Source organism: Lethenteron reissneri, chromosome 34 (assembly GCF_015708825.2).
Source record: "Lethenteron reissneri isolate LAM-NWPU_2019-01 chromosome 34, ASM1570882v1, whole genome shotgun sequence".
NCBI classification, from domain to species: Eukaryota; Metazoa; Chordata; class Hyperoartia; order Petromyzontiformes; family Petromyzontidae; genus Lethenteron; species Lethenteron reissneri.
In genome coordinates, this window is record NC_083812.1 from 2,336,811 (window position 1) to 2,351,851 (window position 15,041).

General features: G+C 49.8%; 2 protein-coding genes across 2 annotated transcripts in view; both read right to left on the reverse strand.

The window, feature by feature from the left end:
- The window catches only part of LOC133350537 (visual pigment-like receptor peropsin), a 13,291-nt gene extending 8,977 nt beyond the window's left edge, over positions 1–4,314 (reverse strand). Inside the window, exons 1-4 of the mRNA XM_061564917.1 lie at positions 3,990–4,314; positions 2,786–2,976; positions 1,988–2,087; positions 1,217–1,361 (exon numbers count right to left, since the gene is read on the reverse strand). Coding sequence (XP_061420901.1) covers positions 1,217–1,361; positions 1,988–2,087; positions 2,786–2,976; positions 3,990–4,092 — 539 coding nt within the window. The 5' untranslated portion in view covers positions 4,093–4,314. The remainder of the gene's footprint in view (positions 1–1,216; positions 1,362–1,987; positions 2,088–2,785; positions 2,977–3,989) is intronic.
- A 1,393-nt stretch (positions 4,315–5,707) lies between these two features.
- DDX46 (DEAD-box helicase 46) overlaps positions 5,708–15,041 on the reverse strand; it is a 30,299-nt gene continuing 20,965 nt past the window's right edge. The window contains 8 exon segments of the mRNA XM_061564918.1: positions 5,708–6,102; positions 7,269–7,342; positions 9,097–9,241; positions 10,059–10,283; positions 12,392–12,571; positions 13,144–13,221; positions 13,223–13,294; positions 14,221–14,358. Of these exon segments, the coding sequence (XP_061420902.1) occupies positions 6,055–6,102; positions 7,269–7,342; positions 9,097–9,241; positions 10,059–10,283; positions 12,392–12,571; positions 13,144–13,221; positions 13,223–13,294; positions 14,221–14,358 (960 nt within the window). The 3' untranslated portion in view covers positions 5,708–6,054.

The following is a 15,041-nucleotide window of genomic DNA, read 5'->3' on the forward strand; positions in this document are numbered from 1 at the left end:
GTGGGGGAGCGGTGTTGTGTGTGTGTGGTGTGTGTGTATTGTGTGTGTGTGGTGTGTGTGTTGTGTGTGTGTGGTGTGTGTGGTGTGTGTGGTGTGTGTGTGATGTGTGTGTTGTGTGTGTTGTGTGTGTGGTGTGTGTGTGATGTGTGTGTGGTGTGTTGTGTGTGTGTGGTGTGTGTAGTGTGTGGTGGGGGGGCGGTGTGTGTGGTGTGTGTGTGTGATGTGTGTGTAGTGTGTGGTGTGTGTGTGGTGTGTGTGTGGTGTGTTGTGTGTGTGTGGTGTGTGTGGTGTGTGTGTGTGATGTGTGTGTAGTGTGTGTTGTGTGTGTTGTGTGTGGTGTGTTGTGTGTGTGTGGTGTGTGTGTGGTGGGGGAGCGGTGTGTGTGGTGTGTGTGTGTAGTGTGTGGTGTGTGTGTGGTGTGTGTGTGTTGTGTGTGTGTGGTGTGTGTGGTGTGTGTGTGTGATGTGTGTGTAGTGTGTGTTGTGTGTGGTGTGTTGTGTGTGTGTGGTGTGTGTGTGGTGTGTGGTGGGGGAGCGGTGTTGCCAGCTCTGATAAGCGTAAAGTTGGCAACGCATCTCAAAAAATTGCGGAATCGACCTTTGTAAATTGCTCATCATGTCACCAGAGAGTTTCGGCAGTGTAGCAACGTGAACCCAGACCGGTATCTGGATACCAATCTCGAGTTGCTACCCCAAGTCTGCATTCCCGCACCTCCGATTAGCATCGTTGGTTACGCAAGGTTCAACATATAAACACCATACATGACTTTTTATACGCTAGATTTTGTCCACGATTCGTCTTGACGAACGAACGTTGGTCGCTACGGAAATCCCAAAAAGTGTCTGAATCCAGTGACACTGGCTGGGTAGGGGTGAGAGGCTTTCTCCCTTGGTCCTCTGGGGCGCACAGCCCACGGCGATGGAGGCATCTTTAATAAAAAAAACAATCTGTAACCAAGGAGAAAACACCCATCCCCAACCGAACGACGGTGGCAGGCTGGAACACCCTAGGTGTCAAACATCACGTGGCAGCGCGTATCATGGGGGGGGGGGGGGGAGATGGAGAAAAAAATCCCCCCATCAGTTGCTGACGAATTGCATCGTGATCCCATGTTATTTACACGCCCACCCCCCCGTCCCCCGAATCTCGTCGCCGAAGAGAAACTGCGTCGCAGAGCCGACTCCGAGAGATGCGCCGGCTTGGTGAGCCCTCTCACGTGTCGTTGCGCCTCCAGTTGACGGTGCACGTGGCCCCCGTGGGGTCGGGCGCGTACCCGGCCCAGCCGAGGAGCGGCGCACCGGCCCAGAAGGCGGCGTTGGCCCACGCCAGCGCCATGAGGTTCGTGTAGCTGCGGCCCTCGACTACGGGACAGGGGGCCCACCCCACGCGCGCAGACGAGAGAGGGACGAGATGAAAGCGCAGAACTCAACACGTTGGTCAGTAACACCGGGTGGCCTTAAAGGAAAAAAATGTATATAGACGTTTTGTGGCAATGGTCCTTTCTGATAGCGCATCTTATTTTTAACACCCCGGCACACCACATCCAGTAAACCGCTCACGTGCCTACTCCAATCTACTAGCGACCCGCGAAAAAAAATCAATTACAGATGAAAGCCCTGGTTCCACTGCATGCTTTGCCAGTGCTTCATCGATTTTATACACAGCTCCGCAAGATTATTCAATTGTCTTCATGTTCATGGCTGCAGTATGCCCAGCAGCTAAATGCCAAAGTCGATGTCTGTTAGCCACAAAGAGGGCTTCAGGCGAGAGTTCGTGTAGTTTTGCCGTTCCCCCTCCACTGAAGAAGCGCAGGCCTCAAGTGTTTTACAACAAGGTGCAGTTTGGGTTGCATGGCCTGCACAATCACACTACCGTGGCTTGCCTTACATTTTTGATACACAATCACAGTGCAACTTGGATTCACAAACATCTCAGTGCTTTGCCCATGTCAAGAAACGGGAGAGACACGGAGCTGTGGTCAGTGTACCTGGGTTCTTGCTGCAGACGACCAAGTATCGATCCACTGCCACGACTGTGAGAAGCCCAATACTTGCCATCCCGAAGAAGATGTTCAGAGCTGCGTATACCTGCACGTGGAGAGGGAGGGCCTCTATGAGGATGCTGTGTGCGCGTGTATAACCTTTGTGTATGTAGTGCAGTGGTTAGCGCGCTACGGATCTGGGCACCCGAATTAAATTTAACTCACGGCCAACGCCAGTGACGATTATCTGAACCGGTCCTGGGTCTCTCCTAGGTCAACTTAGCCTAAAATAAGTACCTGGTGTGAGCCTTTAAAAGATGCTCGCGAACAACACTCGTCCAAGAGGATTAAGGCGAGACTGGGGATTTAACACGTAGGCTTTTCACGACACACTGAGATTTACGCGATCTAACCCCCCAAAAAAACCCTATATTATGGGGTCTTTGTATGTCTTTATAGTCGATGTATCGACATGTACAGCCGCTTTATCGCCCCACTGCTGGATGAGGGGGCCACCCTATGCCATATGAGTCGTTGGGTGGGGTTGACCATACTTCACCATGCTGGGCAATGTGAATTGACGTTGGCGTGGAGTACAAACATGGGTGCATAGAAGCAGAGCATCACAATTTGTTTCCGCACTGCCCTCCACCGACCACAACGTAGCCTATGACACCTGTTTCACGTACTGTGGTCGCCCACCCTAAGCACTACTCGGGCTCACCACAGCTTGTGCATTCAGGGTGTTTGGAACACGGGGAGCTCTTCCTTAAAATCCCCGACACCACGGACGCAAAGTCGCACCTGGCAGCCGGTCCAGCCAAAGCGCCAGGATCCGTGGAGGTCTGACGCGGCGGACAGCGGGTACCCGACGGAGCTCACGCCGATGTCGGTGACCGCCAGGTTCATGATGATGTAGTTCGTGTGCGTGCGGAGCACGCGGAACCGTGCGAACATGCCCATGACCACCACGTTGCTGACGATGCTGATGATGCCTTCATTCATTCGGCCATTCAGCCATCCAGCGAGGCATGCATCCATCCATCCAGCCAGTCGTGCATCCAATACAGCAAGTCATTCATCCATTTAGTCATCCATCCATTCATCCACCCATCCAGCCAAACATATTTCAGCCATCCATTTATTTTATCCAACCATCCAGCCATTAAGCACAATATATTGGTGCATGCACATCGACAAAAAGACACGTATTATAAAATGCACAATAAATACAAATTACGAACTTGTGAGAAAAGTGCCGTAAGCAAGCACCTCTTAAGGCCGGCCCAGCACACAACTACGATGGTGTGGGCAACACCTCGTGCGCGCACACGCACGCACGCACAGCATGGCCAGCCTTTTGCGCTGGTGTTGATAGCACCGCACCAGGAACTCCGTTAAGGCCGAGCTGATCTAAGGGAGCAGAACCGGAGCGTGGCGACTGCACCGTTCTCCGTTCAGGCTACTGGATATCACGTGGCCATCGCCTCCCCCTGCCAGGCCATTTCCGTGGTTGCCAATATCCTCCATCGAATGTGGAGTGAGAAAGAAACCAAAACGAGTATTCGCCACGCGCACGAGTCAACGTGCGAGCGTGACAATGAACGCAAGAGGCATGCGGCAGTCCAGCCCACCCACCATGCAGTGAATTGTCAAGATTTAAGGTCGGGATAGGATTCAAGAATATAAATGTATATAGTGGTGAGAGTTAGCACCGCGAGTGGCTGCAGAGGTCACATGCATCACCAAAGTATGTATGTTGAACCTCTTTCGCATGGTATGTAACCAACCGTGCTAAACGGACAACAAACTAAACACAAACAGCAGTTTTAAAGAAATGAGATTTCAATCTAGATTTAAAAGTGCATAGCTCCAGTGTCTTCCTAATATCAGATGGAGGAACGTTCCAGACGCCCGCATGAGGGCATCTGAAAGCGCGGTGCAGCGACCGATGATGCAGTGACCGACCGACGACGATCTCACAAACGGACGCGTGCGAGTGTCCCACCGGCGGTGACGAGGTATGCCGCCACGATGTTGTGCTCCCGCTGCGTGAACACAGACTCGCCATTAAAGGCCCACGTCTCGTTCCAACTTGGCGGTGCCGGCATCCTCAACGTTCGTCGAGAGACAACTCCTTCGCACGAAACGCACGAGCGATGAGCGTCCGGCCTCAAAACGTCCACAGGGCCGCGTGCGCTTTTTGTCAGCGGCCACGGTAGGTGGAGAAAAGTTAAGAGGGAAAAGGGGATTAAGGCAATCGGAGGAGCGGCGCAGCGTGTTACGTTATCAACGTCGCCACACGTATAGTTTAAACCGTTTGGGGGTAAGGATTGTTAGCCGGCCTGGATTAAAAGAATAGCCTGCAACCCCCACCACCCCACGTCCAATCATTAAGGGTCTCACACCACACCCCACGTGCATTTTCAAACTACGTCAACGCAAACAGCACGAGGTTGGTCACCCCCACACGTGGTTACTTGCAAAATTGGGCTCTTCGTGGGAGTCTTGCCGAGCCACAGCTTGTAGAGTAGAAAGGTAGGAAGCTGTGCCAGTGGATGCCACATGGAATGCTGGAACATAAGCCACTGTGTGTGTACCCGATGCCACCAGTTATTCCAAGTCATCTCGGTCAAGTAATGTGAAGGTTGAGCTTGCATCGATCACAACGAACATGTTTCTGTTGGTCTCCACTGCAGATGCATGCTGTAAATACACACGTGACCCTGTATGCTGTAAACGTGTCTGGTAGCGTTAATAGAGGCCTGTGAGAGGTACGGACATTGCAAGCCTGAGCGTGGAAAACATTTTCCTGCATCAAGACTCCCGGCCAGCCACCCACCACATTTCCAGACTCCCACCCAACCATCCATTCCGTCTGCTATGCATCCACCCACCAAGCTATTCACTTACCCACCCATCCATTGTCCAACAATGAGAACAATCAACCCACCAATCAATCCGTCACCGAAGGCGTGGGGGGCAAGGAATCCAACAAGAATCAATGAACGGCCTCCAGGGTAGTCCAGATGTCTTGTGACCCCTATTTCATTCTCTAAAATGTAATATTCTTGTTAAGCAAGGTTTATTTAAAACATAAATGAATATGCCAAGTACAAAAAAATGTAGGGGTCAATTGGCGCAGGGGGGGGGGGGTCAAAAGACATCTGGCTCACCCTGTGGATGGTAGCACGGAGTGCCAACCATCGTGTCAACCCTTCTCACGCGAGCATGCGCACGCAAACACGCACGCTGTGCGCCATGCGGCAATAACCTATCGTGCAAGTCGGGGTTAATCCCGCTCCACACAAAGCCCACGCGCTTCAGTACGCACACGGGGGTCACATGTTTAAAAAATGTAAACATACACCCATAATGAGCACCTTAAGACAAATGCATGAAATCGTGCGAGAATCGATGCTTACCGATCCAATTTACGTAATGTGATCACGTCATCTGTGCGGCCACAGGAGGCAACAATCATTCAACAGAATGAAACAAAACGCATTTTTGAGTTAAATAAGAAGAATCCTGAATTGTGACAATTCGTCAAACTACTTGGGAGGAGGGTTGAATTCGTAGAAAAATAAAAGCATTCTCAAATTATCTTATTGATCAGAATGCTATTAACTCTCAAAACATTTTTCACAACCATTTTTTTTGTTTACAAACAGCAGCATTCTTAACAAAAGAAAAAAAAGCACTAAAGCCAGGACGGTCCAAGATTGAAAAAAAACTTTATTTGACACGTGATACAACATATTTTTGAAGCAATTTACCATGTGATGACATTCCAGCTACTTGTACGAGATAAACGGCAAGAGAAGCATGCCGACGGATGGATCCTCCACAAATGGATATAACTAAAAAGACGTCGACCAAAATTGCCTGGGGCGAACGAACATCCGACGCACTGCAGAGACACCCCACTTGACGTGCCCGTCTGCACAGAACGATATATAAAATCCCGCAGGCGCCAACGCGACGTGAGAGCGTCGCAGGGCCCACGCACGCGCCACCTTCCACTGAAAAACCGGCTCCAGCGTCGCCCGAAGTCGGTTTCTCCGCTCGGCTCACAGAACCTTGTAGCGTGACTTGTTGATCGGCTGGTACGAGTTTTGCTGCAAGGGAAGAGAAGACGAAGAAGTTTATCGTCACGCTGCCGGATTGATATTACCGCGAAGCTGCTTTTTTGCGTTTTGGTTTGTTGTCCTTCGCCGCACCTCCGCTTAGCATGGTTAGCTATGAACGGTGAGAAAGACGTTCAGCATACATACAAGCAAAGGCTCTTGTGATATCAGCTTCAGTGTCCTTTTACTTTAACAGAAAAAGTCGAGTGGCTTTTGCCTTTTGAAATTGGACAATTCCTTTCAACTATTTTTCCCACCAATCACATTTGCGCTGTGCTACTGTCGCCTTGTCACAAGGACATTCCCATTTGGAATTCTCACAGCAAGCAGTGCACCACCCTGTGTTACAGAGAATGACTCCAGAAGAAAGTAGTCATGGGAAAGTAACTATTTGGAATGTGCTTCAAAAAGATTATGAACACCTTTGGTATGCCCTGCAAGGAGTGTTCATTACACGCTAATCAAAGAAAAAAACAATGAAAGCCGGAATTTGCCATATTAAGTGAAAAGTAACATTTCTATTTTTTGTTATTTTGAGAATTTATGGGACCCATCAAGTCACCACATACATAGCACGTACGATCACGGTTGTGTAATCATGGGTCACTGTTCAGATTTGAACCCAAAATCTCAGCAGTGCCGGCTCAGTGCTTTGACCTAGCAATAGGCCACGTGAGTCACCCGGTCACCCCCTGCTCAAATCCTGAAGGAGCGCTTCCTATGGTGGAGAAATCCCACGCCTATGAAGGGGGTATCGCACAAAGGTCCCCACAGATGGGTTCAAAAACCCATTCTCTGTGCGGCCACCTAGCAGCTCAGCGAGTTTGGGAGTTGTACTAATCTGTCATCCACCAACCCTTGACTCCAAAGAGGTGGATTACAGGTGTGCCACCCAACACCATCGCATCCGAATACAAAAGTCCAACCTTTATCTTCGTCAAATAATAATTTACAGTGAAGGCTAGCGTGTGGCTACATCAGCTTGCTGCACATCGGGTGTGACGCCCTGCATTTCGTACAAGGAAAGGCGTGACCGCCACAGAGAGAATGGTGTGGTGTGCAGAGAAAACGGTGATTGGTGCGGGCTGGGAATATTGGGTGGGCTGCACGGGGAGAACGGTGTGGCGAGTGTCCACTGTGCGATGCTGCTCTCTCACCAGCCTGATGAGCTCATCCTTGATGAGACGAGTGACCTCAGCCTTGGCCTTCTGCACAGACAACTCGCTGGTGCCTGTGGTGGACACGCGCGGCTTGTTAACATCGTGCACGGCAGAAAAAAACTCAAAACATGGTATAGGTGCGGCCGTTGAAATCGCTCGTTCGTGACAATATTGACAAAAGGGCTTCTACTAGAGTGGGCTCTAGAGAGGGGAGAGGGAAGTTGGTCTACTCGTTCACACTGGCCAGGCATCTTGGAATATATGAAAGTAGGCAGACTTTACCCCACCACAAGCAACATGACTCTCGACTAATCGTGGTGCACCCATTTATACTGCGGCAGCGTGGAAAGAGGTGGGAGAGATTTAAGAAACTTGTTAACTTTTTCAACTGCCAGCGCCGGGAGATTGAACAGACCTCTGGAATGTGTGCTAACCTTAACTCCACGGTGTCATACAAGGCCAACCCCCCTCCCCACAAACAAATGAATAAAGGAATGCTCAATTACAGGGTGACCATTCAAGCGAGCAGCGTGGCAAACTGCTACAAGCTGGGATTAATTGTGAAGCAGGAGATTTAAAAAAAAAATCCTCCCTTAATCCCCAATCACAACTGTGCCGAGACGGAACAATTTGTTCAAGTTTGGCATCTAATAAATAAATGATCACGGCATCTTTGAGGATTCTATATATATGTATTACTATTTCCACCGAGGCCAGAACAAGAGCATTTGGATATCATCAACAATGAATAAACAGCAATGAGGTCATGGATCGATTGACCACGTCCATGTTGTGGATCTCTTCGGAGCAAGCGTAAGCTTCTTTAGCATTCGCAGAGCTCATAATATCATAAGGGCTCTTACACAAGCCAACATCCACTCTGGCCAAAGGGGATCCTTTTCAAGTGAAAATCAAAGCAGAAACGGTTTGCAGTTGCTGGTGGTACGAGAGAATAAACTCGCGGTCGTTCCCGTGCTCGTGAACCTGAGTTTGCGGTGAACACGCACACGTTCAAGTGTGCCTTGGAAGCAAATTGATGATGCAGAAAGTAAAAAAAAACACGTGTTTTAATATGCATCCCGATGTGTATTCACGGAGAAAATGGGATTACATTTTCAGCGGACGGCAGCGAAAATCTACTGCTGTACCGCGCCAAGTCTTTGCTCGCCGTCTTCACCAACCCGCACTGACTAGTGTGGTTAAGTATGGCCATAGAGCGCCCACGACAACACACCATGTAGAAGCCCGCATCCAAATGTACCTGAATACAAATGCTCTTAAATTCACCACAATGATACTCACCAATGTAAACATAAAACTGGCTATTGCAATAGTCCTTTGAGGCTCAGTGCTTAAAGAATAATGTTAAAGAGCCTCCTTGCTATCTCAGGCATTAGAAGGTGCCTATCTGTATGTGGAGAACTCTTTCCCATAACAGCAGGCAACATGGAAGTGTTTATGCATGTTGAACTTCTTTCGCACCGTACGTAGCCAACCGTGCTAATCGCAGGTGCGAGGGAAGGACAACAGACTAAACACAAAAAGCAGCTATAAAGAAATTAGTTTCAATCTAGAAGGCCAGAACCTGCTGACCCTGCTGATTAGACTCAGAGAAGATGAAACCGATCCATATATTGTCTGCTTAAACCGACTTTTCTGGAAGGAATTTGATCCGGGAGTAAAAAACAAATCCTTATCATCCCATTCGTTTCCTCCTTTGGCCCAAGTGGCAGTGTGAATTCCACTTTTTCCAATGGGGCAGGACCAGGCGAGGAGTGCCTGTGGACAGACGCAGATGACCAGTGCCGCCGGGTGAGCGTCTCACTCTCAATGGCCAGGTAGATCTTGCGTTCTCCGTCAGTCGGCTCTTTGCCCGGAGCAAAGTAGGAGCCACGGATTGTGATGGCGGCCTCCGAGTATTCGCTGATCTGCGCCAACGCCTCCTTTGAGGTCACCTTCCAGCGAGCCGTCTGCAAAACACAAATTGCAACCGCACGCACAATCGGCCGACACACACGAGTGTTTATGCATAGAAATAGGCACGTAATGATTTATTGAATCGTGAAATGTGTGTTATGAGCGTGCGTGTGTTTGGCAATTAACTGCATGTGTCCGCGTTTGTGCGTACGTACAAGCGTGTATTACAGCGTGTATGTTTTTAGCTAGTGTATGTCAGATCTGCGGTTAATGACAGCTGTCATTGTGCAATTCCTTATGAATCGAAATCACGATATAATTTTAATTTCAGCTGACAAAGCTGCTTTAATTGTATTTATAATTGACCCCTGGTCTAATATGTATGTGTACGAGCGTGTATGTATGTGTACGAGCGTGTATGTGTATGTCTGCCACTGCGTGCACGTGCAAGAGAATATGTATATGAAACATTTGCAAATGTTTGTGTGTGTATAAAAACATGCATGTATGATTATGTGTATGTATGATTATGTGTATAAGCATATGCGTGCATATGTGCATGAGTGTACATGTGTGTGCGACTATGTGTGTATATGTATACGTACAAAGGGTGTGAATACTTGGGTGCGTGCGTACGAGCATGTCAATACGAGAATGTGTACATGTACAGTTGGAATTTGCACGTCCCCGTGGTGACGTGGACTTTTCTCTGGGTCCTCCGGTTTTTCCCTCCACATTTAGAATCAACAAGGCTGCTATAAGCCACTACGTTGATCTATCATGTGTGGCCAGGTTGCTCCTGAAAAAGAGCCAAAACAGCTCAGTGGGCCTTACCTGGTAAAAATGAAAATGTTTTTGTTTTTTAGTTACCTGCGGGAAGTCGTTGATCTCGAGCTCCTCCTCGTAGCGCCGCACCTTGTCCGCCTGCTTCTCCTGCTCCACGCGCTCCTCCTCCAGCAGCTTCTCGGCGGGCACGTAGTTGAGCTTGGCGTTGATCTTCTCCGCCAGCTGTTCGGCGATCGACTTGGCCGACACCATGGGCACGTTCATGGTGCCGCCTCGCATGATGCTGTTGGTCGCCTGCTGGATCACGTCCTGTAGGAGGGAGCGGGCGCGCGTGGGCAAAGCACGCGAGTGGACGTTCACCGCCGCACCGAGTTATTCGTCACCGTCCACATTTTCCAAATCACTGGCAAATTTAGTGAATTGGGGGAAAAAAAGCCACACGGCAACATCGCCCTCTACTGGTACTCATCCCCATCTTGTGCCGCACAGGGGCAGCTGCCTCCGGGGGGTCCCCTTGGCTAGACTGGAGCAGGGCATTCGATTGTATGAAATGAGATGTAATGCGAGGCGCTTGCTTTGAGGCTGCCGAGGCATTTAAGCACCCTATAAATGCACGTCCTTCAGGGCTTATTTTCCCAATGAATATTTTCCAGATGGCTGGAAGCACTGGAGAAGTCACAGTCATAGGGGTGCACTGGATGTGGTGTAGGGGGTGAGGGAATATTTTCTTGATCGCCAACCCAGTCAGACATTGCTGAAATTATGCTATGGTCAAATTTCACGGTGTGATATCGATTTAATAATCAAATGTTTTACATCTGGTATTCACCAAATACTTTTAAGTATTTTCTTTTTTTTCGCCAGTCCTATTGCTTAGAAACCGCACGAGTAGTCAGGTTCTATAAAACATCCAAGTGAAAAACTCCCAAAGTTAACATCGATTGTGACAGGAAACTGTCGCAATCGATAATAGTTTGCTGGGAATAGTTCTGATGTGAATTGCAATGGACACACAGCCATGTCCAGGAATTGGCCCGAGGTAGCCAGGATTTGTGGTGCAGTGCTACCCACGTTCACTTACACGCACTCACAAGTACAGTATACAACAACCGCCGTTTGCCACTTGTGCCAGGCTAGGTGCACCTTGAGGCCACGTGAACTGCCGAAAGCTCGCTGGCAGGAGGTCACGGTGTAGTACAAACACATACACACGAGTGCATGTATAGACGATGATTCCCCTATCAGACTGGGCATTGTTAAACCTTGCCGCTGGGTCAAACTGTGCAAGCGAGACAGCTGCCATTGAGAGGCGCTGCACATGGGGGCGTGGGTGAGTCGGGAGAGAGACGGCACCACGCCAGACATCTCTCCCACCCCCGCCACCATCCCCCCCCAGTGCTGACATACATTACTGTGCCAGGTGCTCGTTTAAAAGGTGCAATATAAATCGCACAGCTCTCAATCCCGTAGCTTCACACCTATGCTGTGCATCCCAGGATGCCCGGGATGAATTTGAAGCCGTCTTAATGGGATACCATCGAGGCGTGTACTATGACGTAAGCAAGAAGAGCTACAGATGTTTTTGGGTTGTATCCCCTTGAAGGCAAAGGACGAATTATCGCATTGCTACATATTGGCCATGAAGCGCACGGCGAGCAATCGAAATCCAGAGTAGGCCCCGACTGTACTGCAGTGAATCACCTGTCCCCGACAGAGCGCATGCCTACAAACGCTTGTGCATGGCACTGCGTTGGGTTCAATAACCAGCACAGAGTGAAGTAGGCAGTAAAATCACCGGGCTGCCAAACCTGGCCAAAGTGCAATGGGTGTAACACGTCAAAGGCTTTATTTAACGGGGGGCCTGTGCTGCAGCGCAGTGGTAGATGTCATCGTCTCGGGGGCCTAAGTGGCAATATTTATAGGCGCTAGCGAGTGGAAACACTTGCCAATGGTATTTTCCGCCCACGTGAACGCGCACGAGATGTGCACGGCACGGCCAACGAGAGTGGAAACAAAGCAGAGCGATGCGGTAAGAAGGCGAGTGTGCGTGCCTGTCCTCTTGTTCAAGTATACAAAGACAAAGATTACCCCCCCCCCCCGCATAGTGATACAAACTGTTAGAGACAAGTGTTGTTAGCGAGCGACTATGAAGGCCGGCAGGCGCACACCAAGGGGGTGGTGTGGCCTAACACCACGTGCGGCCGCCTTTTTATTTTTCAGTGATGATGTTTCAGCACTCCACTAGGTACTCATTTGAGGCCGATATGACCCCAGGGTCATTTCCGAAGTCACCATCAACTGACGTTAACCGTGGCCGAAAATCGAACTCAGATTGCCGTGCTCGTGGCGTAAAGCTACAGAACCACTAAGCCACTGCTACGTACGTAACACACGACACCCGCCAGCCACGCACGTACCATGGCCTCTGTGCCGAGGTTGCGCTGGGAGTTGATCTTGGACGCGAGCCTCTTGGCGATCTCCAGCTTCTGAGCGTTGCTCCCGGATGGCATCATTATGCCGGTGGAGGACGCTCCGTGCGCATTCACGTCCTTCACGATCTTCTTCGAGCGGAACATGTTCTCGATCTGCTGGTCGATCTGTAAAGGCAACGAGCCAGCAAAAAAAAAAAAGCCAAGCCAAGCCGGTGTCATTTCAAATTGACGAGGTTTCGCTGAAAGAACCGATGCACCGCCACTGACCCTCCTCCCCTAAACAGCAGGACGAGAAGAGGAGTTCCCGGCACGTATTTTCACATTTGAACTTCTGCCGTACTGTACGTAACCTACTGTGCTAATCGGAGGTGCGGGGGAAGGACAACTAACACAACAATCAGTTCTAGAGACATGAGTTTTCAATCTACAGAGCGTTCCAGATGGCCACAGAAGCACATCTGAAAGGGTGTGATGCAGTGACCGTCTTTGTTCGATGGTTTTGTGCACCGCGCCGGGCACTTGGGGGTTCAACGCGTCTGCGCTAGCTTTCTGGAACTCGCTCAGCTGGGGGTGGGTTGCCGCCTTCGGGCAAACAGTCCACCGCAGCTCCCGACGAGGTTCAAGAAAGACCAGCGAAGGGCCTTGTAACGAGCAAAGGGCCTTGGAATCTTTGGAATCACGTCGCTGTGTAAATGTGGATTGTGATTACAATAATTGTTATCATCACAATGACTCACGTCTCCGGACCCCTCCTCCTCGTCCGAGTCGTGCATCCCCAGCGCCACCTTTTGCAGCTTCTTGCGCTCGTTGACGAGCTGAGTGCTCCGTCTCGTCAAACTTGAAGCCCTTGCCCGAGAAGCCGCTGCTCTTCCTCATCGTTTTGCCCTCCTGTAAAGTCGGGGGAGGTGAGGGTGACAGTTTTCACGGCACTCGCAACATTGCAATGGGAAGTACAATTTGGAATTAAACAAAATCGAAATGTGACTGTATTTACAAGTGGCTTAAGATGTACTGCATGGCAGGCGCGGTATAAAATGTAAATGATGATTAGATGGTGGGCCTAGTTATTTTGTAGAGGCAGTCAGTAACAGAACAAGAATATGGAAGATGGAAGCACGGGCAGCTGGGGGAAGGGAGTTCCAGTCAATGGGGACTTCGACAGAAATCCTTTTGTTGTTGGAGCAAAGACTGGGTGGAGGGGGAGTGGTGGGAGATGAGAGAGAGGATAAGTAGGAAAGTGCACGGAGGGGAGAAGAGCGAGATGAGAGGGAAGAGGTAGCCAGAGGCGAGTCCACGGTGGATCTTGAAGAGCGAGTGCGATCTTGAAGTGGAATGGGAACCCGTGGATGGGAAAAGCAGAAGTAGAAAACTCTGCAAAATTGTGAAGAATAATGTTCAATGAGTCATGCAAGGGACATCAAACAACGTTCACAAAATTGTTGATATATGCGTAGTTAAATGTGTTTTATACATTCATGGTTGGATTGAAACCGCTGCACGACCCAGTTCCATTATTTATTTTTAATCCTGACGTAACTGACGCTGCTGTGCATCCTATTCTTGGGTGTGCGTTCCAATGTAGCATTGCCCAAGTGCTCTCTGGATTGAATAGGAGACCAATTGAGCCTTGCAAAGACAGAGAAGATGTTTGATGATGATGATCATGACATCTCCATGACATCTGTGAAAAAAGAGCTTCAATAGCTCATTGGATTCCTCCAGACTAAATAAAGAGTCTGATAACAACGATGTGTAATCCATCCCATCACTGGTGTCGCTCGCTCGCGTTTTGACGAACGCAACCAAAAACGTACGGCCTTCTGCTTCTCCCTGAAATCGGTCCAAAGCTTCTCGAGGTCGGGCGGGAGGGGCGTGCCGGACAGCTCCAGGGCTTTGATGATGTCCCCCGAGTATCGCTCCTGCTCACTCGTGATGAACGTGTACGAGTATCCCTGCGGAACGGTGGAGGTGGTGGGGAGAGGACCCATCAATCGTATCAGCCCCTCATGACAGCAAAAAACGCACGTTCACGTGCCAAGCAACTTTCACAACATTGCGGAATTGCGGGCTGAGTGACGGTGTCGTCGCGTGGTAGGCGTGGGGCCCTGGTGGAAAGAATGCAATGCCCCCCCCCCCCCCGGTCCAATTTAAACCCTCCCTTCTTCGTAGCTCGGCACCTGGGCCCGGTTGGGCCACAAAGCCCTGGTGATAGCTGCACGACAGCTGCAGAGTGAGATCCGTCACGGTTTGTAAGTGTTTAAATGGAAAGCAAATAAAATTACCGCACTGACCAGCGTGGTCAAGTATGGACAAATAGCCCCCATGACTGACACGGTGTGAGGGTCTTCTAATAGCAGCTGGCTTGCTTCAATTATTATTAAGCAGCTTCATGGACAGTTGGGCTATAAACGTGGTCCCCTCGAGTCTCTTGAGCCCAATTGACAACCGACTGTCCACTAGTGCGTGATGACATCGATACTGTGTCTATGCAGAACTTCTTTCGTACCGTATGTAGCCAACCGTGATAATCGGAAGTGCGGGGGAAGGACAACAAAATGGACGTAGGAGCTGTTATATAAATCTATATGAGATAAGATAACAGTGGCACAAACGACATAAACTAAGCAACTTATTT